The following is a 24295-nucleotide window of genomic DNA, read 5'->3' as shown; positions in this document are numbered from 1 at the left end:
CTTTCCCCCCATAGTCTATCTATTTTTCTATTTTAAAAAGTCATTGGAAAACTCTCTTGTAAAACTTAAATGCCAGTGCTCCTTGTTTCTTGTTACCTTAACCACCTTACTTTCCCCCCATATTCTATCCATTTTTGTATTTTAAAAAATCATTGGAAAACTCCCTTGTACACTCATATGGATCTTTTTAAATGTCATCCCTTCTTGTTTCTTGTTACCTTAACCACCTTACTTTCCCTCCATATTCTATCTATTTTTATATTTAAAAAATCACTGGAAAATTCCCTTGTACAGTCATATGGATCTTAAATGCCATCCCTCCCTGTTTCTTCCTTACCCAATCAGTGAGCATGTATTCAGTGATTGAGCACGCCAAATACTATGGGATTTAAAGACAAAAGTAAAGCAGGTCCTTCTTCCCTCAGGAAGCTTGCATTCTGGTAGAGATGGGACACATTGGTCTAGAGGTCCCTTGGAAGCATTTGTGATGACTCATTTAAATCAACTTGAGAGTTTTCCTTTCTGGATTGTTATCTGCTGTGTGGCCCAGCAGACTCTCAGGCTGATCGAGGACCCAGGAGGGGGTGGCTGGCTCATTAGTGAGCCCTGGCTGGGTCGGGGGTTAAGCAGAGTGGTGGGCAGGAAGTCTCCCTGGGCAGAAGTCAGTGGGGATAGTGGGGGGACAGTGGCCAGAGTAAAGTCAGACACCCTTGGCAATTCCACCAGTGGGGAGCTCATAGGAGGCGGGTTTAACAGAGGCAGAGGGAAACCTGCATCTGAGGCTCTGGTTGGCATCATCCAGCATGAGGGCAGATGGAGACAGGGACCAGAGAGTGGGAGACTCTGGGAGCCCCCTTGTGCCCTCCCATCTGCTGTGATGAGAGCTGCCTTTGCAGACTGGGGGAGGACAGCCAGTCCCACCCTCCCCTCCTTCTCCCTGACCCACAGCATCCACCAGAATAGTTGCCTGTATTCCAATCACCTTGAGTCCGACTCATCACATGCGAATAGCGAAAGGGACCTTCAGGACCATGTGGCCCAGCCCCTTCACATCGACAGTGAGGAAGTCTGGACTCCCAGACCACAGGAGCTTCCTCTAGGCTCTTGCACAGCTGCCTCCGACATCGGCCTTCCAGTGCCCAGACTTCCAGGGCTCACATCATCTCCGCTCCAACGGAGCAAACCCCCATCACCGGGCACTTCGGCCAGTACCAGAATCCTCCTTGTTTCTTCTTCTGGAGAAAGGAATTGGCATCTGGAGGGGCAGACATTTACCTGGATCGTTCCTTTTGTAGAATGAGGCCTGTGATAGTCACCTGAAAGTCCTCATCCCAGCCATATGCTTCCCCCGTGAGTGGCCAGAAGTACCAATCGGCCAGTCTCCAGGCACTTACAAAGCACTTACTATGTGTTTGGCACTTACAGCAGGGAATCTAGACCTGCCCTCAAGATACCTACATTCTAAGGAAGCAGAAAACAGCAAAATGGCACAGTGGCTAGAGCACTGAACCTGAAGCCAGAAGATCTGGATTTGAATCTTACCTTACCAGCTTTGTTTTCCTCAGTTTTTACATCTATAAAATAAGGCAATTGGACTTCCTGGCCTCCAAGTTCCCATCCATGACCCTCCAACCCTACGTAGATACCCACACAAGCACCCACATATACGGTCGGAGGTCAGAAAGTCGGCATCCAATTTCTCCTTTCCAATCATTGAACATATATTGAAACACTACTATGTGCCAGGCGTGGTATCAGGCACAGGAAATGCAAAGCCAAATAAAGCAGTCCTTGAACTCAAGAAACTCCTGCCCTCCCGCGGCTTCCCCGGCTAGTTGGTCTGGAGTATCTCCCCACACCCAAGGCACTTCTCCTCCTCTCTCTCCGCATCCCCAGCTCATCCAGTGTTTGAAGCTGTGTATTTCTTCCCCACAATTCCGAGAGTCCCTCAGGACAGTTCATTCCCTAAGTATTCCCAACTTATTTTGAAAGAGGGCTGACAGTAATGCAAATACCCGGTGAACTCTGACTTGAACTTCACACGGTACACCAAGGGAAACTCATTTCTCCGCTTCTCCCTGCTCCAAAGCCACACACACACACGTTTGTTTGTTTCTCCGCTCTAAATATCAGAGGGAACCTCCTAATATTTGCTTCTGGATGGCATGTTAAAGACCCCAAGAATTGGCCAGGACCCCAGGAGTTCTTTGGGATAGGTAAAGCCTATTTGCAAATGGGCAGATTTCCACATCTGGGCTACAATATATAAACATGAATTATAGCAACATATAAACAACCACTCTGGCTATACGGAGACATACAAACATGTGCTATTATAATTGTTATTCCAGGAGGAAGGCTGGATGAAAGACTGTTTAGACTTGAACCTGAGATAAACCTTATTATAGGTCTGTGAAGACTCATCCCCCCCACCCCGCCCCATTTCCCAGGCTCACCCCTATTGTTTTTATTTTTGCAAGTGTCTGTAATTCCTGACTCCGGCCAAGCCCGCAGCTGGAAATGCCATGAGGGGGGTTGTTCTGGCCGAACCAAAAGCAGAAAGCATCGTAAATCCCATGTTGAAATCCTGTTTTCATGACACATGCGGGCAGATTTTGCAGACTTCGGGGGTTTGCAGAGTTCGGAGAGGTTTCTGAGAAGTCTCTGAATGGAGGCAGGAGGGAAATGTTATCTTGGGCTGCCCTCATCCCAAAGGTTCCGAGCATCTTTCTGTGGCCCCTTATGTAAAGTGGCTAATTAACCGCCCCACTGAAAGTGGCCTCCCTGTGCAAGGATAAATAAATGGGGGGATTCGGTGGGCTGAGGGAGACCCAATGATTGTGGAAGTTTCAGGGACATCATGGAGGACAATTCCACCCAACAAGGGCAACTCTTGGAGTCAAGTGAAAACTGAGTGGCCTGTGTGGAACTGTGATCAATAGAGAGACCGATGGTCACAGACAGACAAAGAGCCTGGCCTCTGATCTCACAAGGGAGTATTCTTAGGGAGCTTCGATAGGAGGCGAAGAGGTCAGTGTCCAGGACTGGCTTCCATTGAAATCCTCCCCTGGCTCTCATGATGATCATCATGACCTCAGACTTGGACATCGAAATATCCACAGGGACCAAATAGCTCACCGATGAGGGGCCGCTCCTCCATCTTCTTCGGAGGGAGTCTTTTTGAGTCACTGCTGATTTATGAGAGACAAATGATCACAGACTTTGGTCATTTATTTTTTCTTTTCCTAAAACTGCTTCCTAAGACATTTTCTGGATGGGACGCAAGCCAAGCACCCTCTCCTGGTTGAACCTTTCCGGATGCCCCCTCTCCATCTTAGAGATGCTGCCTGTCATTGGCTCCCCAGGTGGCCTTGGACAAGTCATCATTTCACCCCTCAGAGCCACGTTTCCCCATCTGCAAAGTAAAGCTGTTGGGCTAGTGGGCCTGTAAGGATGTTTCCAGTCCTCAGAACTGTCTATAACCCATCATTGATAGGCAGAATATTACACAAGAAAGCCTGCTAAGCTTTGAATCTAAAAGACCTGGATTCAAACCCCAGCTCGGCCACAGAGTAGCCGGGTGACTCTAGGGGAGTCGGGCACTTCTCTGAAATTCAGTTGGCTCAGCTATAAAAGTAGGATAATAAGAGCTTGAGCTCCTTCTTCAGAAAATTGTTTTGAGGGCAAAATGAAACTAATTGTGTAACGTGCTTTTCTTTTCTGTCTCTGTCTCTCTGTCACTGTCTCTATCTTTTTCTTTCTCTCTGATTCTCTTTTTCTCTGTCACTCTGTCTTTTTCTTTCTGTCTCTCTCTGTCTCTGTCTGTCTTTCTTTCTGTCTCTGTCTCTCTATCACTGTCTCTGTCTTTCTCTTTCTCTCTGTCTCTCTATTTCTCAGTCTCTCGGTATATCTCTCCCTTTCTCTCATCTCTCTTTTTCTCTCTCTGTCTAGTAAGTGACAAGTGCCTGAGGTGGGGCTTAGACTCAGGTCCTTCTGACACCATGGAGCTGGCTCCTCCAGCTTATTTTTACATATGAGGAAACTGAGGCAAACTGGGTTAGTGACTTGCCTAGAGTCACACAGCTAGTAAATGTCTGAGGCCAGACTTTGGGCCAGTGCTTTATTAAAGTACTTTTCAAACTCCAAGGAACTACAAAATATTATTATGATTCCATTCTTCTTTGTCAATGTTCAAGTAGATATTCTTCGGGGACAAGTCACGATTCTGCGGCTATTCTTTTATTTCCAATATTCCACGGATTGTTGTTATTATTACTATCTCATTATCCTCATCATTTGTTTTTGAGATTTAGTTAGAATTCATCCCAGGATGTTTCAATACCCTCCTATAACTTTAAACATAATTAATGTTCTATATAAGTCCTCAATATAACTACAATAATTATTAGTAATGTGGTCTTGACTAGCAAATGATCTCTTTATTTATCTGACACATTATATTCTGTTTAGCAAAACAGAAGCTCTTGGTGGGCAAGAGTTGTTTTGCTTTTTTGTCCTGTACCCACTGTGCCCTGGGCATCCTAGGGACTTAATGAAGAGTTTTTGGGGGATGATAGAATTACAGATTTAAAGCTAGAGCTGGAAGAGACTTTAAAGGCTGCCTGGCCTCACCCTCTAGATGGACACTTGAAGAAACTGAGGCCCAGAGAGTTGAGCTATCTTCTGAGGAGAGGATCTGGCGGAATAAGGAAGCCTCCGAACTCCAAGGCCTTCCCCAGGTTCCGTGGCTAGGGCCTGTCCGCATCCGTCAGTCATCTGGATGTTTCCCAGTCTCCCTAGTGCTTGGCACTGTGTAGACACGCTGTCTGGATGACTGAGTCCTTTTCTCCCTCCCCAGCTGGAAAGCTTGCCATCTTCCCGAGCAAAAAAACATTCTCGAGGAGCACCCAGGGGATCCAAAGCCGATCCGGCAGTATCCCAGAGTCCTTTTGGGACTAGACTTAGAACAAGAAAAACAAGGAACAGAGAAAAGATTCTGCCATATCTGTGGGAGAGGGGAAAAATAGCCTTTCTAAATAACTCTCCATGTAAATGAGTCAGGGATCAAGTGATGTTTATCCTGGTCTTTTTTTTTTTTTTCCAGTTTCAAAAATGCACATTTTTGTGAGGTAAGCTTGCTGAGTAAATTAACATTTGCATATAAAAAAATGCAAGCATCTCAGCAGGGAAGTCGCTGCACATGCTTGGGAAAACTGGGCTTTTCTCTCTGGTTCACTTCTGTGCTTTTGCTTTTGTGTTTTGTTTCCAAATGGACCTTCACCAAGGCCCAAATGACTCCCGTGAGTGGGGTCAACTGCAGCCCTCACGCTGGGGAGAAGAGCCGACCAGAGAGCATTTTTGACATTTTTCTCTCGTGTTTTTTCCTTCGCAGGGAACGCACAACAGAAAAAAAAATCAAATATTCCAAGTTCCCTTTAAAGGGATGTAACCGCATTTCTCCAATGTTAAATGTTAGCAGAGTTTATACTGGGCTGTCATAGTTCTTTACTCTATTCTGCGGCATACGAGACATCGATCTTAACATCTGGTTTTTAATAACAGTTGACAACTGGGAGCTCTTTTTATTCCTACAAGTAGACTGGGAACACTAGTGATATTGGCAGTGTATATTTTCAAGCTAAAATTCCTGTCTGTTTCAATCATAATTAATTACCACTTATTTTCTTTAAGATTTAATTTACTGCAAGTCATTTGCATTAGAGCAAATTTCAATGTGAAGAATTAGTGGTGGTGATTTTCTCCCTCCATCTCAGTTCTAGGGAGAAGGATTTAAACTATATCCAAATTTAGCCGATTTCTGAAACTCAGAATGCCAAAATGAAATGAACCATCCTAACAGAAAAAGTGGGGTATAATTATTTTCCAGGGGAGTCATCCGTAATTCATTCTGATGAGATATTTATAAAGTACTTAGCACAGTACCTGATATACAGTAGGTACTTAATAATTGCTCATTTTCTTCCTCTTTCCTTTGTAGTACCAAAGATTTCAGAGTTGGAAGACACTAAACCTCATTTTACTGATGAATAAGCTGAGATCTGTGAAGATGAAATGTTTTGTCCAAAGTCACACATTCAGTAGATGACAGGATTTGAACCCTTGACTAAGCTAGCTAGCTTTCCATGTTTAAAATATCTGTATCAATTTATTTATTTTTATTTTATTCATTTACTTATTCATCTCTATGTCTCTGCCTCTGTGTCTCTGTCACAGTCTCTGTCTCTGTCACTGTCTCGATCTCTCTATCTCTGTCTCTCTGTCTCTCTCTTGCCTTTTGGTGTCCAGAGTTTCCAAATAATGAAAGAACCTGAAACTATTGCCTCTTATTTATCTGTTTGTGAATGGAGGGGAAATGGTGTCAAGGCCCTTGTTTTCACTGAAAATGAGATTTCTTAATGGAGAAAGCTCCTTCCCTTCATGCACATTGTTCACTCAATTTAGACTCCTTGAGATTATCCAGGATATTGACAATAAAATGATCTGCCCGTGCTCGGACATGGAAAGTATAATGAGCTGCCCAAGAGACCACCCCAATAATGTCTCCCTGTCCTGATCACTATCCACCGTATCATCCTGCCACATAGGAATATAGACCTAAGCTTGAAGGATCAATTCAGAAATATGGAAACTGAGGCCAAGGGAGATTGAGTGACTTGCCTTAAGTCTAAGGGGCTAAAGATCAAAGGTGGAATTTGAATCTCAGCCCTCTGTGTCCCACCAGAACCTGTGCTCTTAGCATTCTGGGTAAGGGGGGATTGATACATCTGTTGAATTCAAGCCATGAGTGTGCCTGTTTTGTAGATGAAGAACCTGAGGCTTAGTGATGTCTGTAATCTGGGTACCAAACAGTTAATACACCAGAAGCAGGATATAATCTCTGTGGCTGTCTCCAAGACTTTTCCTCCTTCCAGTTCACCACAGCTCCTTCGTTACTCCTTACTAATCTGTATACCAGAACTGTCCGGGCCTTTTTGGCAAAACAAAGAGGGACTTCTCATTTATGTGGGTTTCCTCAAAATCTTGGGGGGGAAATGACAAACCATTATCACCAGAGAAATAATTCTTAGGACTGACCTTTGATAGGAGCTTTCAGATTTGCTAAGTGTTTCATAAATGTTATCTCATTTGAACCCCATGACAATTTTATGGGTCAATTCTTTCCTTAGAGTTAGATTTTCTATGGATATCATTTGACAAATGAAGAAACTGAGGCTCAAACAGTTTTACTTACTTGCCCAAGGGTCACTGAGCTGGTGTCAGGAGCAAGATGTAAGCCAGGTCCAAGGCTCCCTCAGACATCTAGACTTATTTTTCCAACCCTGGGGAAAGACCTTGTACTGTCTGACAAAATTATCGCCCCTTGTTTGAGAGTCTGTCCCAAAGGGTCTTCCCTAAAATGTCAAGTTGTTGAGTTTCAGAAGAACCTTGTAAAGCGTCTCTTTGCCAAGGAAGGTCAGTGATGACCGATACCAACCTTGGTGCAGAGCTATGAGTTCGACCAGGACCCTTGCCTGTTTTATTCCACAACCACCCCTTGACATAGGGACAACAGGCATTGTCTCATTTTACTGATGAGGAAACTGAGGCCTAGGGAGGCTCACCTGATGAATCCAAATGTCCGAGGGGAGACTCAAACTTACATCCCCACTGACTCCCTGCTCATCTACTGTCTCACAGTGTCTGCTAAAGCCTTCCCAAGATCTTTCCAACAACAAAACAAACAAACAAACCAACTATTAAGTCTATGAATAGAGTTCAGACAGTCAACAAGTGGCATGTTTCCATTTGGCCTCAGTATGATGGCAAAATGTCAACTTACCAGGACCCAGTAAGCAGGACGTTGTGTTCTAGATTTTCTTTTCTCTCCTCGCCCCATCCCTCCCATCCTGGACTGCACCACCTAATATTTTTTTAAATAATAACTTTTTCATTTTCCAAATATATGCAAAGATAGTTTTCCACATTCACCCTCACAGAACCTTGTGTTCTGAGTTTTTATCTCTCCCCTGCCCCCAATCCTTTCCCTAGACAGCAAGTAATCCAATATAGGTTCAATATGTACCACCTAATTTTTAAGGCCAGTGGGCAAGCTCCGAGAAGACATGCCTTCTTCTCCCTATGTCCCTGCAAGGTTTGTTCCGAGCTCCATTTCAGTCTCACATCCCTCACCTTTGCATCTGCAGTCATAGATCTTTGATTTAGAGCTCTCAAAGGCCACCTGATCATCATTTGATTGGTTATAGGACCACAGATTGCCCAGATCTTAGATCTGGGAAGTATCTTCCAGGATACTGGATACGGCTTCCTCCTCTCAATACTACCGGCCAACACTTATAAGACGCTTTAATGTTGGAAAGCATGTTACATATGTTACCTCATTTGGTCCTCAGAACGAACTGCACAGTGAGCAGATGCTATTATTAGCCCCATTTTACAGATGAGGAAACTGAGCCTGAGAGAGTTTAAAAGTGACTTGACTGGGACCACACAGCCGGTAAGTATGTGCAGCAAATTTTCATGCCAGGTCTTTCTGACTCCACATCCAGTACTCATATAATATACCCCCGGCTGCCTCTTTTAATGGAGCAAACAGAATCCCAGAGTGGTTCCATAGCTTTTCCAAGCCTCCACAGGTAGTATGTACCAGATGGACCCAGAGAATCAAGCCCCTAAAATAACAAGAAGAAAAGTCTTATAGTTATAAGGATGGGAACTTTGGAATCAAGTTCTGGGTTTGAAAGCTGCCTCAAATACTGTGTGGCCCCAGGAAAGTGATTTAAATTCTCTGGGCCTCAGTCTGCTCATCTGTAACTAGAGAGGTTGGACTTTATGACCTCTTAGGTCCCTTCTAGCTCTTTAATGTCTGAGACACTGGAACTTTTCTCACCAAAGAGAGTCTTCAATACTATGGCATCACGGAGGGCTGAGATGTCTTAAAGAGCTTTTTGGTCAACAGGGATGGAGACAAAAAGGTCACCCCTCTTTTAACCAAAACATTTAATTCAACCTTTCGCCACATTCTACAACTTTCCAGCAAGTGGGAGCTTTAGTCTCACAATCTGCCGGTTTGGGTGAGCCTTCAGAAGCTGACAGACATTTCAGCCTGTGCTGCCCTTTATCGGGGAGCCCTGGAGAACAGGGGGGCTTTGCTAAATTGAAACAACGAGAAGTGCTCTGAGAGCCCCCAGGATTTAAGGAGGGCCTTGTCATACACGTGTGAGGGACAGGCAGGGGCTGACAAGGGAATTCAAGATCAGAAGATGGCGGTTTTCAATCTTTAGATTTTTCTTGTTACTTTTTAGCCTGAAAGAACTGAGTGATATTTGTTTATTATGATTGCTCCTTTGCTGATTAAAAAAAGTTTAATCTCCTCTTGCAACATATTCAAAATACATGCATCCCCCTCATACACATCTGTTAATGCAGACTAGTTATAATATCCTAATTCATTTTGACCCAGAGTTGGAACGGGCAACCCTCTGTTTTCCTTCGGGGTTGCCATAGACACAAACTTTTGGCTCATTTGGCAGAGTTGGTGATGGGGTGCTTCAGTTACTACAATTTTCTCTGTCCTTAAAAAAAAAAAAAAGCCAAAATACGTTTGCCTTTGAAATGCACCGAGATGTAACTAATCTTTTCTTCTTTCATTCCAATGCATACCTCCTGCCTGTGCACCTCCTAATCTCTGGCCCACAGGATGATGAGGAGGGTATTTGGGCATAACCGATCCTATAAACCAAAGTTCCAGTTTTGTTTTAAGGGGTGAGAAACCATCTTTTATTTAACTTTTTTCGAAAATTGCATTCTGGTGTTATTGTTGTGTGAGTGTCTAGCTGTGTTCATTGGTGTCTGTGGCTGTGACAAGTGTTTGCCAATGTCTACCGTGAGCTCAGAATGTGCCCATCCCCTGACCATCCCAAGCCCGTCCCCTTGCCAAACCCCAAATATTGATGAATATTACAGTTCTTCCTCTGTGAGAGTGGAGACCTGCCCCGTTCCCATTGTGATTCTGCTGGCCTTAAGCTACCTTCTGGGATTCCCATCCTCGTGTGAGGAATGACCCTAAGCAGAGCTGGACGCTGTCCAACTTTTCCCAAATTAAATAATCCAAAAGAGAAGCCCTGTCCCTGGCATGCCGGTGCCGTTAAGAGTGGTCTTGCAAACTTGCTTGTGGCTTTATGTGTTTTGGCAGGGAATGGGTCAATCCTAAGCATTTCTGTGTGTCTGCATGAGGCTGAAATTTTGACCTGCCAGTAGTTAGTCCTGGGACAACTATGTAAGAGAATCCTCAGGGGAGAAAGGAGGAATCTTGAGGGGCGGGGGAGTGGAAAGGGATATGGGTATATTCGGGGAAGCAGAATGGGAACACCAGGGAGTTCTTTCATTGATAGTATCAGAATGGTGGCTTTTGAGTTTGTTTCTGGAAGAAGTCTGGCATTAATTGTCAATGACACACAGTATATATGTTTCAACTGCCTTGGCCCTTCAAAGGGGTATCGTTCCATTTACCTTTTTCAGCACTGAGAACTTTGCAACTGGCTGCTTTAAAGCGGAATGGTGGAGCATGAGATCCCCTTACCTTTCTAAATTGCATATTTAAGCTTTAACAACCCTGGCTGTTGGGGATTTCAGTTCCCTCTGAAACCATCATCTGTTTAACTTAAATGATACGAAGCTGCATCCTCCTTGAAATGCATACAGTGACATGGAAAATGCCATTGAGCTGATTGATGTTCCTGAAGCTCTTTGTAAGGTACAATGAACTTTGCTGATTTCTGTGCCCTCGTGAATCTACTCGGTCAATTTCTTGTGCCCTGACGAAGCTGTTTGGTCAATTTCCTAGTGAATTTCCTGGTGAATTTCTGTGCCCTAGTGCATCTACTTGGTCAATTTCTTGGGCCCTGATGAATCCATTTGGTCAATTTCCTAGTGAATCTACCTGGTGAATTTTTGTGTCTTAGTGAATCTACTTGGTCAATTTTTTGCGCTCTGGTAAATGTCTTTGGTCAATTTCTTGTGCCCTGATGACTCCATTTGGTCAATTTCCTAGTGAATCTACCTGGTGAATTTTTGTGTCCTAGTGAATCTACTTGGTCAATTTTTTGTGATCTGGTAAATGTCTTTGGTCAATTTCCTAGTGAATTCACCTGTGAATTTTGGTTTCCTAATGAATCTACTTGGCCAATATTTTGTGCCTCAATGAATCTATTTGCTCAGTTTTCTAGTGAATTTACTGGTGAATTTCTGTGCCCTGGGGCATCTACTTGGTCAATTTCTTGTGCCCTGATGAATCTATTTGATCAATTTCCTAGTGAATCTACCCGTTGTATTTTTGTGTTCTAGTGAATCTACTTGGTCAATTTTTTGTGCCCTGGTAAATATCTTTGGTCAATTTCCTAGTGAATTTACCTGGTGAATTTTTGTTTTCTAATGGATCTATTTGGTCAATATTTTGTGCCCTGATGAATCTGTTTGTGCAATTTCCTAGTGAATCTGGCGAATTTTTGCATCCTAGTGAATCTACTTGGTCAATTTCCATGCCCTACTGAATTGACCCGGCCAATTTTTATATCCCAATGAATCTACTTGGTAATGTTTTATGTCTTGGTGAATGGACTCAATCTGTTTTTGTGCTCTAGTGCATCACACAGCTTTTATGAGACTTTACACGCAATGATTCTCATGACCTCTAATGTCCAATTTGGCCCCTGAGCAAACAAAGCTATAAAGATTTGTGAGAATCACTGAGGTTAGGATTCTCTGGAAAGCAAATAAATTGAAGTGCTCCTGCCCTTCCCTGTTTCTACCTTCTCTGTGACAAGGGAAGACAATTCTTATAATATTCTTTTCAGCGGGACTATCAGGGAAAGTTTGGCTCCAAGGCTTCAGGTGGGTCATAATCAGGAATTGCCTTATTTTACTCAACCAGTGGTGATGGATGGTTTTAGGAGACAGCTTCCTGTGTAGGTTTCACACTTTCAACTTGACCTACAACAAATCCCACCTCCCACCAAGGTGTCAGATTCCTTTCTCTAGTCTTGGGGGTGGAGGGTATGCGGCATTGCTATTTATTTTCCAGGCAGGGGACCCCATTCCATGCGATCGGTATGTTCCTACTTTTAGACTCATTTGCCACCAGTAGACTTTCATGTCTTTATGGGGAACCAGAACCTTCTATGCTCTTGCTTTCCTAGTTAATGAAAGGAGAGAATGGTCCCCCATGTCCTGGCAGAAGGCCAGACAAGACTGGTCCACACAAAAATGACTTTCTCTGATACATTCTGTACTTCCTAAGAAGAAAGTGATTGATTAAAGATTTCTAGAGAATTACACAGAAAAGCAAATAGGTTCAAATCAAGGGAGAGCGGTGTTAAAGGAGAAGGAAATGTTTCATATCTTATAAAATGATGAATATGTCAAACATGTCAAAATGTAGATGGGGACATTTAAACAAATAAGGGCTAAAAAAAAAAGGATTGGAATTTTTGATGGAAAAAAGTCTGGATTGGCTTCTGCAGTGTCCCCACGAGAACCTTCTTTCTGCTCTCATCATCATGGTTTGGGGTTATGTGCGTTTCCCCTCAAAATATCACAGATTTACTGACTTTGCTAATATTTGATTTTAAATTTTTAAATATTTTAACATTTAATAATGATGCTAATAATAATATCTGTTTCTATTGCACCTTAAGGTCATCTTATACATATTATCCCAGGTGAGGATCTGAAATAACCTTGATTCTGGCAAAGGATAGTATATTTAGAGTTAGAAACATTTAGATGTCAAAGGCTATTAGGTCCAACTCCTTTATTTTACAGACAAGGAGACTGAAGTCCAAACTGCAGGCGACAAAAGGAGTCCCAGAGTCCCATAGGATGAGTGATGGAAAGGGTCTCAGAGATCATCCAGCATTCATTTACAAGTGATGATAACTGAGACTCAGAAGAATTTAGTGATTTTTCCAAAGTCACACAGGAAGCAAGTGGCAGAGCCAGGAATGCAGCAACCTCTAGGATGCTATGTCAGGAGAAGACAGATACCTTTATAATCACCATCAAAGTGCAAGTCTTTTTTTTTTCTTTTTTTCTGAGACAATTGGGGTTAAGTGACTTGCCCAGGGTCACACAGCTAGGAAGTGTTAAGTGTCTGAAGCTAGATTTGAACTCAGGTCCTCCTGATTTCAAGACTGGTGTTCTTCCACTGCACCTTAGCTGCCCCTACATGTGAGTCTTTAAAAGAATGACTAAGAAACATTTTGTTTTTTTATTGGCAAATGTAGCCTCCCAGACTGCCTCAGGCTTCCCTGATGATGTTGGGGGTGAATATGGCCCATGTGGTGAGAATGGAGGCAAAGGCAGGGAGAGACCAGGAGACTGTTGGCTCTTAAATGTTATTTGTGCTCAGGACTAGAGGAACATGGAATATGAGAAGAAGGATAGCCTAAATGTATCTTATTCAAGGAACATCTGAGCCAAGTTTGGATGGGCTTATCTTCAAGGACATGGGTCGTTTTGTTTGGGATTTGGTTGAGTTTTTGTGTTTTGGTTACAGCAACTCTCAGAGACTGTGAACCGAGGCACGGAGGGGCCGTGATTTGCGTCAGTGAAGGGAGCACCCGTGCTGATGAAATCCCTTAATGCTTGTGGTATGACGTCTACCTCCCAAACAGATCCCTAATGGCTATTCTTCAGGATGCAAACCCATTTTATATGCTCTAATAAACTTTACAGGTTTCTGAGAAAACAACTTATCTTCATTTATGATGCTTTTAAAAGTGTTTTCTCAGATATCCTAAGGCTTTTTAAACTCCTCTATCTTTCAGTATTTAAATCACAAGATACTACAAGGACATATGATCTGCAGCAGCCGTCTCATCTTGGAGGAATATTATGATCTGTGAGACCTTCAGGATACAGTAATTTTACAGTGAAGGGAAGATAATGATAGCACGTTAAACTTAAACTGTCTTGGGATGTTGGATTTATAGTCCTTATAAAAGAAAAATTATAAGATGGGCTTATTTTATTGGGCATCATTAATGTGCATATAATAGCATCAGAAAGCCCTCACTCGAATAATCATTTAGGAAAATGGCAACCAAATGGAATTAACGTGATTCTCCACCTCCACCAATGTACTCCACCCTCCTCCTGGCCACCTTTCACTCCTTAAAGAGTCTAAGCCAACTCAAGTTTGATTTCTGTCTCAATGATGGAATTACACACTTCTGGATTTGTACTCTCTGTGTAAAAAGGATGAAAATATGGGGGGAAAGGGGGAAGAAAGGCTCTTGGTTTTCCAATTAGCTTGAGAATCCCTGATCGTGGACTTGTCTAATATTCACATATACAGTTTCCTATGTGCTCACAAACACTCCAGCACTTTTCCATGCTTATATATTGTATATACTCATTCTCCCACACAATTGTATACACACACGTTGTCTTCCACAGTCAATGTTCTTTCACAAGCGCAAACTCATTCCCTTATTGAAATCATCATCCATTTCTGATCTTAGAGACCCTCCCAAACCTCCTGTATTCACCACCACCCCCCAATTCTCTCACACATACACATTGGCTCTTGGAGTATAGGCAGATACCCCATATCCAAGCTATTTCTCCTGTGTTCAGATGTTCGCACAGAAAACAATGACCATCTCACACGTGGCTACAGTTTCTCTCACAAACACTCCATAAAGTGGGCTTATCTCTCACACAGACTCTTAAATCAGTTTATCAATATATATACATGATAACATGTTTATTTGTAGACACATAAAGGGAAGAGGGGAAGAGAAGGGGAGAAGAAAGGGAGAAAATTGAGAAACAAAGAGGGAGAGAGAGGGAGAGGCAGAAGGACAAAGAAAGAGATAGGGAAAGAGGAAAAAAGAACTGAAGAGAAGAGGAAGAGGGAAGGGAAAGAGAAAAAGACAGGAAGGAGAGGGAGGAAGGAAGGGGCGGGGGAGAGAGAGAGAGGCACATAGTAAGACAAGTAGACAGAGACACAGAGAGACAAGAAACATGGAGACAGAGAAGAAAGAAAGACCGTGAGAGATAAGGAGAGACAGAGAAACACACATATATACACATATGTACCGAGAGAAAGACTGGGAGAGACAGAGATAGAGAGGAAGAGAGACAGTGAGGGAGAGATGGGGAGAGACACAGAGACAGTGACAGAAAGAGAGAAAGAGAGAAGAAGAGAGAGAAAAAGAAAGGAAAGAATAGAAAGAGAGTGATGGAGAGAGGGAGAGGAGAGAGACAGACATCATTTTTAAGTGACTTGTGATCCAGACCATTTGTCTGCGACCCACAATAAGGAAATAAGGCCTTGAGGACCTTGTATTTTAATGGGGGAAAACAATCCCACAGAAAAAGGTGCTGGAAGGAAGGAGCCCGGAGGCTCAGGGTCCCGGGTGTTGGGGCCCTGCTCGGTGCTCCCCGGGAATGCTGGCGATGGAGCAGACACGACACCAGACTGTTTTTATGCCGTGAACTACTAGAGAGAAGTCAGGCTTTTTAAACTAGAAACATATACAAATTTTTAGGACCTGATTCATAAAAATCCAGCTGTGGGCAGGAGCCTGCTTTGGCTCGGGGCCTTGATGTTCATGGAATCACTGGGTTCGAAGTGAGACCTTACGTTTGGATGGCACAGGCAGGTGGTCCCTGTTACAGCAGGAGCACCTGGGGAAACCCCCAGGCCTGAGGGCCCTGGACAGAGCGTTTGGACACCGAAGGACACAGTCCCAAGGGCTGGAGAAGGTCCTCGGAAAGAAGGAAGGAAGGAAGGAACGCTGTTTCAGTCTTGAGTCTTCCCAGCTCTCACTGAGCCAAAAATATCTGCCCTCTGGGCCGCCCTCCCAGGAGGGAGCTTGGGGGCATATAACCAAGGCAGAGAGTGATCCAGCTTCATGAAGAGAAATTTCAGACCAAACGGGGCTCAGCCCAGACCCTCTCACCACTCCCGGCACAAAAACTAGGATGTGGCTCCAGCCAGAGGGTCAGGGCCAGTTCTAGGAGACTGGCCTCGGTGGGATTTGCCACCTTTCTCAGGCACTTTCTTCCAGTTTTCTTTCTGTAAAGGGTTAATTAACCATTGTGGTTCCTTATTCTGTGTTCTTAGATCCCTTCCATTTCTGCAATTCATTCAAGTTCTAGGATGAGTTCTCTTTCTCTCAGTTCTGAGATCACTTACAGTGCCGAGGTTCTGGGTTCAAAAGTCCTCCCAACTTAGTATATCTGAGAAGCCCAAGAGGCCGCCCTCCCGCTGACCAGCTGCTGAGCTTTCTCCCGGGGCATCTGGTGATTCTGGACTGAGCAGGAAGGACGCCCCCCTTTCCCCTGCTTTGCCTCCCCAGAGTGGTCAGGAAACAACACGGGCCAAACGTGGCCGTGAGGGTTTGTAGTCGAGGGGCTTGCGGGCACAGCTTCTGGGGATCACTGATGGGATCCGGAAGGCCAGAGGCTGCTGCGGGCAGAGGAAAGGGCAGGATTGGGAGGACCAGGATTCAAATCGTGGCTCAGCCCTTTAATAACTATATAATCCCAGAGAAGTCTCCCAGAGAATCTTCCTTGATTGTCAATGAGGGGTTAGACTCGCGTGACCACAGTCCCTCCCAACTCTTGATTTAGGATCCAGAAAAGACAAGCTGACTGTCCGAGGAGCAATGTCCCATAGTAACATGACTGCTAGGAAGTGGGGGAGGGCCCAGAAAAACAGCCTGACAGAAAAATCCCGTGCAGTGGGAGGAAGGGGGATGGGCTGGGTGGGACTTCCTCCTTTCCTGAGAATTCCGGTCAGCAGCACAGGCCAGTTAGGAAGTCCTGGGCCCTTTGGCCCCCCGCCAGCTCCCAGTGTCCCTCTGTTGAGAAGAAGCATTCCTCATTCATGGCTCGGCCCAGAGGTCGGGGGCTGACCTTGGACTCGGGAACTCCTGTATCTCATTCTCCTTTGGCCCTGACCCCGGCTGAGGCCCTAGGGCAGAACAGGTGCTTTAGGAGAAGACCCCGCTTCTCCATGGGATTCCCTTCCCCCTGATTGAATGCTGTTCTGCTAATGGATGAAGGAATGGATGGATGAACATTTATTTGAATGAATAAACGACCATAGGGATGAATAAATAAATCACTTATCAAACAAGTGAACACAAAGATAGTTGGGATCTCTCCCAGTACCCAAACTCTGCTGGGCCTGTCTAGGCAGGATTTCAGGGTCTGTACCTGGATCATACAGATGTTTCATCCTTCTCTCGCTGCCTTTGACCAGTTCCTTCTCCTTCAGGGACCCTGGAGACCCGCCAAGGTCCCGTCTTGTACCATGTTCCCGAACAATAGCCGCGGCCCAGACCTTAGCATCAGGAAAACGTCTCTCCTTGGGTTCAGTACCACTGGTTACCGCAGGGAGGGGAAGCATAGGTGAGGGCTGACCAGGGACAGTAGGTCTAGATTTCTGGGCAGTGAGAAAGTACAGTGTGGTGCTGGTGGCCACCAGGTCTGTAATCAGGGAAACCCGAGTTCAAATCCAGCTTCAGGCACTTACTTGGTGTGTGACCTTGGACAGTGCGTCCTTCCAAGAATGAAAGAGTTGGGGCAGCTAGTTAGTGCAGTGGATAGAGCACCAGTTCTGGAGTCAGGGGGACCTGAATTCAAATCTGATCTCAGACACTTAACACTTCCTGGCTGTGTGACCCTGGGCAAGTCACTTAAACCCAATTGCCTCAGCAAAAAGAGAAAGAGTGTGTGTGTGTCAACTTAATTCCCATTTCCAGAGCTAGAGGCAGAATTATATTACAGCTTGTCCTCATTTTATAGAGGTCAGAACTGGCCCCAACAATGGCCGGTGCTTGGCCAAAGTGAAGTCAATTCAACAGAGAGATTTAAAGTTTGTTGCCCTTAGAGGAGATCGAATCCAACCCTTATTTATAAAAACAGGGCATGGGAGTAAATTGTCCTGTGTCTCCAGCGACCATCCTTGTGACTTCCCTTTCCTTCTTGAACACCGTGCTCTGATGTGAGTCGCCTTAATCTATTAGATCATAATCTCCTTGAGGATGGAAACTGCCTTTTTGAAAATAATTTTCCTAACACATGGTTTAGTGCTTTGTATATAATAAACCCTTAGTAAATGTTTTTATAATCATTCACAACTTCATTTGTTCCTATAGAAATAAATCACATTTAAGGCTAAGAAATAGCCGTATAGTGGGAAGGATATAGGGGCAAGGCTCAGAAACAGGGGTAGCTTCCTTCAAGCCTTCCTGCACCTTTCATTATCCCAGCAACTCCAAGACTGGGTCCATCTGCAATGGTAGAAAGTGTTCCCAACATCAATGAAATCATAGATTAAACCTCAAAACAAAAGCTTGGTTTGTGTGTCTTATGGACCAGAAAAACTGGCCTTCTCCCCATCCCTTTCCTCATCGTGGTCTCTTCTCCTTCTGTGACTTTCCTCAGAGTGTTTTCCATGCCCAATATGGATTCTCCCCCTTTGTGTTTGGAAATCCTTTTGTTCAAAGCCTGGTTCAGATGCCCCAAACTCTCATTTTTCATCAATAACAACTGTCAAAGACTGCCCACTAAATAAGCGAATGATGCTGAGCCTCAGTGCTCATCCCATCATCAGATGGGTTATTGGGGTACCCAACGCAGCTCTAAAGGTGAAAGCATTTTCTGGAGGTGACTAGGTGGGAGCACATGAGGAATGGGGAGCTGAGCATGGGTAACCATTGCTCGGGTTATTGGGGTACCCTACAACTCCAAAAACAGAACCATTTTCTTAAAGTTACTAAATTAAAACATACAAGAATTGAAAACAGGAAATTTTTAAGGGAAAACAGGTTATTCTTCATGACCACACCCATAGCAATCAAGCCACATTCTCTTTCCAGACCTTATAACGCCGGCAATCTTTTAGAACATGTTTTAGCATTTTTAATGTTAAGAATTATTTCCTTCCTAGAATACGGAATCTCCCCAATTCTGCCTTTTCTGAAATTTAAGGATGTGAGAGTGAGCATGAGTTTTTATTCCTTTGAAGGAAAGGATGATATTGTGGATGTGAAAAGAAGAGCAATAGGAGAACAGTGGCTGTCATAGGGTGATGAGATAGGAAAGAATGATCTGGTTCAGAAGAACTCTAGTTTTTGAGCAGTTGAATGGAAGGTCCTTGACATTTTGTTTTTTGCTTTGTTTTGTTTTTATATCTGTGATACTCAGAAGTAAGAGAAAATCTTATAATCAGGAGAAAAAAAAAACAAAACTTGGATTCAAATCCAGTTGACTTAAAAAAAGAAGCAAAATCAGTTGACTATTGGCTATATGACCCAGGGGGAAATGCCCAAGTCAACTTACAGAGACAATCTTGGTCTGCAATGGTCGGTGTTTCCTTTTCTTATGTCACCAGAATCCCAGCACATTGTGCCTTATATATAAAAGACAATTCTTTTTGAACAAAGACATTGGAGAAAAATCAAAAGCTAAAAAGGGTCCATCAGTTTTTCAGCAGAAATGCTAAGAGTTGAAGGAGCAAGTCCAATCTGTGGATCATGTTTGAACTTGTCTGGATGGGTCCATCCTAGAGCTCATGAAATGTTGCCTTCCCGTCTAATTCCAAGGGCTTGGCTGGGTTCTCGTGGACGGAAAGCTGGTTGGGAAGTGATAAACAGAGTGTGATGATGAACGAGCACCTGGCCAGCAAAAGGAAAGGGAAGCGTCCAGCGGAGAACTATCTCATCACGAATCATCTTTCTCACGCCAGGCTTGGGGTGGAGGTTGGAAAACTTGCCTTCTTTACTCCTCTGTCGTTTGCTGTCCAGTGGAGCATTAGGCCTGGTATTGCTTAACCTCTTAATTAATGATCTGTAAGAGGGAAGGAGCAGCACGGGATGGAAAGCTGCAGATGACACTAATTTGTGAGGTGTTAGTAACACCAGCAAGGTCAGAGATATAATACGAATGGACCCAACAAGAGGTTGCGAGTGTAGAGTGGAAACAGCAAAGCTTGGAAAAGCTCAGACACCCACATCTGGTGGATATTAATTGAAGATACAGATATCAATGGGTGGGAGGACTATGAAAAACTGAATTCTGGAAGACAGCTTTGGCCCGACGTTTGGAAAGAAGAAATGCAAGAGGACAGGAAGAAATGCAAATGGAGTTTCCAACTGAGTTTGGAAAAATAAAATAAACCGCCAACTGCAGTTTGCCTCATCCTGGTGATTGGAGGAGGAGTAAGCCCCAACAGCAGGGACCATTCAGAGTTTGTGCCTCTGTGTGGCCAACAGTACATGGCACATGGTAAACAGTGCTTCGGAGATGCCTTTTTGTGTAAATTCTAGGATTGAATCCTGCCTAATCATTACTTTAGGGCATCGGGAGATTTAATTCAACTTGATATTAAAATGAATTTTAAAAAATTAAAGTCCATGGCCTTAATGAGGATATTATCTGCTAGAGGACATAAGATATATGCACAAAAACTAAAATAAAGTATCCTGTGTTGGAGCATTAGAGGTCATATTAAGAATAAAAAATATAAGAATATTAAGACTAGCAGTTCTATAGCACCCACTGTGTGCCAGGAATTGTGCTAAATGCTTTATGGATATTATCTCAGTTGATCCATGCAACAACCCTGGGAGTTAAATATTATTATTATTATTATCATCCCCATTTTATAGATGGGGAAATTGAGGCAGATCATGTTTAAGTGACTTGTTCACAGTCATACAGCAAGTATCTGAAATCAGGTCTTCTTGACCCTAACCACTGCACCACCTAACTGCATCTGCAAACAGATGAGTCTACACCTTATATACTTATCTCAGAAAAGGTAGGAGAGAGATTCAGGAAGGACTTTGTGATCTGAGCTGTGAAAGAGGTACCGGTTCCAAGAGGAAAAAGTGAAGAGGGAGCACATGTCGGACATAGGGGGCGAATATGAAGTCCTGGAGGTGGGAGAGGTTGGCAGTTCGGACGCGTGTGCAGTGTGCTAAGGAAATTAATGCTGGGTGAGCCTGGCGAGGTTAGCTGGCACCAGATTGCGAAGAATGGCTTTCAGCGTTAAACCGATGCAATTGTATTATAGAGGAGAATCAGTAGGGAGCCACTGATGATTCATGAGTAGAGGAATGACACGAGGAGGATTGTTTTGGCTGCTGTCTGGAAGATCATGTGGACAAAGGAGAAACTACAAGCAGGGAGTCTACTTAGGAGGCTATTGAAATAGGGAGGCGAGTGCTAAACGGGGGGGGGGCATTTGACAGTGAATGTGTAGAGAAAGGCAGAGATGGGAGAGAAGAGACATGGTGGGTGACTTGACAAGGGCCCTTAGAGGAGTGAAGGAGAGCTGTGATGGTGAGCCTGGGTAGTTATTTAAACAGGGAGAGGGAGGAGCAGATGAAGAAGGGGAGGAGGAGAGAAAGGATGAGGAGGAAGAAGGAGGAAAGGGGAGGGAAGAGGAGGAGGAGGAAATAAAAGGAGGAGGTGGAGGAAGAAGGAGGAGCGAGAAGGAGGAAGAAGTAATAAGAGGAGGAGGAGGAAATGAGAGGAGGAAGGAAAAAAGATGAGGAGGAACGAGGAGAAGGGAAGGAGAGGAGGAAGAAGAAGAGGATAAAGAGGAAGAAGGAAGAGAAGCAAATAATAGGTGGAGGAGGAGGAAGAAGGAGGAAAAGGAAAGAGGAGGAGGAAGGATGAGGAAAAAGGAGGAGGAAGAAGGAGGAAGAGGAGGCTTGAGTTGGGAAGGTCTTGAAGGCAGATGAATGAGTCAGTCAGTTGGGAGGTGAAAAGCATCGAGGGCCTTCTCTGGGCTGGGACGTGGTAGCAAGAAATGCTTCAAATGAGGGTCGGTCAGGCCTTGGGACGAGGGTGAGGGAGCAGAAGTGTTCGTGACAAAGACTGGGGCCGTCTCTTTAATGGAAATGGGGAGGCTGGTGCCCAAAGCTGGCCTGGTCCCCCCCATTTTAGAAAATAAAATTTCTACAAGTGCTTTCAACTCCCCCTTCCCCTCCCTGATGTTGAGGGGCCTTGGCTTTGGGGGCCAATGTCAAGGACTCTGAGGGAGCCTCCGTGTTCTGGGAAGGCTGAAGGGCCTGAGAACACTTCTAACTGTAGAAAATGGCTGCTGGGTCCCCCCAGGAGATCACACCTAGGCTTCTGGCCTGAAGGCTGTGGGGCCAGGAGGGGTCACAGTGGTACTGGGGGCTTTGTTCTGGGAACTGAACTCAAAAGACACACCCTGAGAAATGAGGGTCCTTCTGGAAGAAAGAGACAGGGCTTAGCACCTAATTAGCAAGAAGAATTAGTGAAAGAAACTACAGGAGCGTCTGCAGGCCACACCCCAAAGGGACTCATCCTTGCCCTGCTGCAGCCCCAGTGACCAGCATCCTCCTCATGGTACCCTGGGCACGGCTGGGTGGCTCAGCGGACAGAGCTCTGGAATCACCATCCCCGAGGTCAAATCTGGCTGCAGACGCTTCCTACCTGTGACCCCGTGTGTGGCACTTTACTCCACTTGCCTCAGTTTCCCCATATGTAGAAGGAGTTGGAGAAGGAAATGGCAAACATCTCCAGTGTCTTTGCCAAGAGCATCCTCCAGTGAGGTCATGAAGAGTCAGAGTAAAATGAAGGAAGAACAAATCGCAGGAAAGCTTGGTCTGAGGCTGTACACTGGGCTCCTTGTCCGGGGCACAGCTTTTGAGCTGGAAGGACCAAGGCCGTCTCCCCTCCCTGCCCCTTTGTTCCAGCAGCAGCTGGTCTCTCAGTGTTTGGGGCTGCTGGGGTCCCTGGGGCTCTAGGCCCAGAAAGCCAGTGGGACCATCTTGAGTCAGCATGTGGTAGAATTAGCAGGGCCAACTTTATCCCCTGGCTTATTTTCTTCTTTCAACACACCTTGAACTCTGATGTAACTGCAGAGTTAAGAGGCATTTATGTACAAATCCCTCTATGCAAAAACCTCAGTGATTAAAAAGGGAGTTGCCCAAGTTAGCATGGGGGTTTGGGGGTTGAATAGGGTTCCCCCCCCCCCTCAGCTCTCCTGGACCATGTGTCATGCGAGGCCCCATAAAAAAGAATTAAACTGCCTTATGGGACATTTGTTTTTTTCTCATGGGGCTGAAAAGCAGGTGAAGTAGATGGAAATCAAAAAGCACGCTTTGGTTTCTGGGGGGGACATGGATTTTGCAGATCAGAAATGAAATTCTGAGTAACAGACTTTACAGTGCAATTGATTTACACACATACACACTCACACACATTCACACACTCATACTCACACACACATTCACACACTCTCACACATTCACATTCACACACACATACACACACACACACTCACACACATACATACATACATACACACACACACATCTCTCTCACACATACACACTCATACATACACACACACACACACACACACACACACCACCTCATCTACACACATCACATCACACTCACTCACACTACACACTCACAATTCACACTCATCTCATATCACACATTAACACACTTCCCCATCATACATCTCCTCATATACATATGCTGCTCAGCATTCATACACACTGAACGCAACTGATCCTCATCACCTCATGCGCACATCTGACTACATTAGCACATCGCACGACACACTAGTACATACTCAACACAACTACATTCACACGACTTCTTCCCTCATGATTAATGAGGAACTGAGTCAACCATCTTTCTATCAAAGGCGGAACATGTGAAATCTGATCGGCTCAATAAGGCAGTCCTCCCATCCTTGACGCCACACTACAGCTGGACATTGCCATGCTTCATTTCTCCCCAATGTCTTATATTTGGAAAGTTCTGAAGGCAGTAAGATGTCGGCAGAAGTCAGATTATAGCCCTGTCTGCTGAGAGGCCTTGGACGCTGGAAACTTGACGGTAACAGGCAGTTTCCACACCAGAGGCTCCTTTGGGCTATTCCGGGGCTTTTTGATCAGATCACTAAGATCTGAGCTAGATCAGAGTTCAACCCTTTGCGAGTTTGATCGTGAGGATGGGCTACACGAGTCCTTGGAGGGTGTCACGTCAGTAGAGACGTACTTCAAGGATGGACTGGCTGTCAGTGATTGCAGTATTACCCAAGTAGTAAGTGAAACACACCTAAAGTCCTGCCTCAGGTCCTGGTGGCCAGCAGTCTCCCCTCCCTGCCCCCTTTGTTTCAGCAGCAGCTATTCTTCCTGAGCTGGAACACAGTAGGTGCTCAATTTATGTTCATTGATTAATCACCTCTCCCCTCAATCAGGAA

General features: G+C 44.6%; 1 protein-coding gene across 1 annotated transcript in view; it reads left to right on the top strand.

Moving 5' to 3' along the window:
* ERC2 (ELKS/RAB6-interacting/CAST family member 2) overlaps window positions 1-24295 on the top strand; it is a 981774-nt gene that overhangs the window by 768882 nt on the left and 188597 nt on the right. The window contains 1 exon segment of the mRNA XM_031952165.1: window positions 9718-9783. Coding sequence (XP_031808025.1) covers window positions 9718-9744 — 27 coding nt within the window. The 3' untranslated portion in view covers window positions 9745-9783.

Source organism: Sarcophilus harrisii, chromosome 1, assembly GCF_902635505.1.
Source record: "Sarcophilus harrisii chromosome 1, mSarHar1.11, whole genome shotgun sequence".
Lineage (NCBI taxonomy): Eukaryota > Metazoa > Chordata > Mammalia > Dasyuromorphia > Dasyuridae > Sarcophilus > Sarcophilus harrisii.
This window is presented reverse-complemented; position numbering and strand designations above follow the sequence as displayed.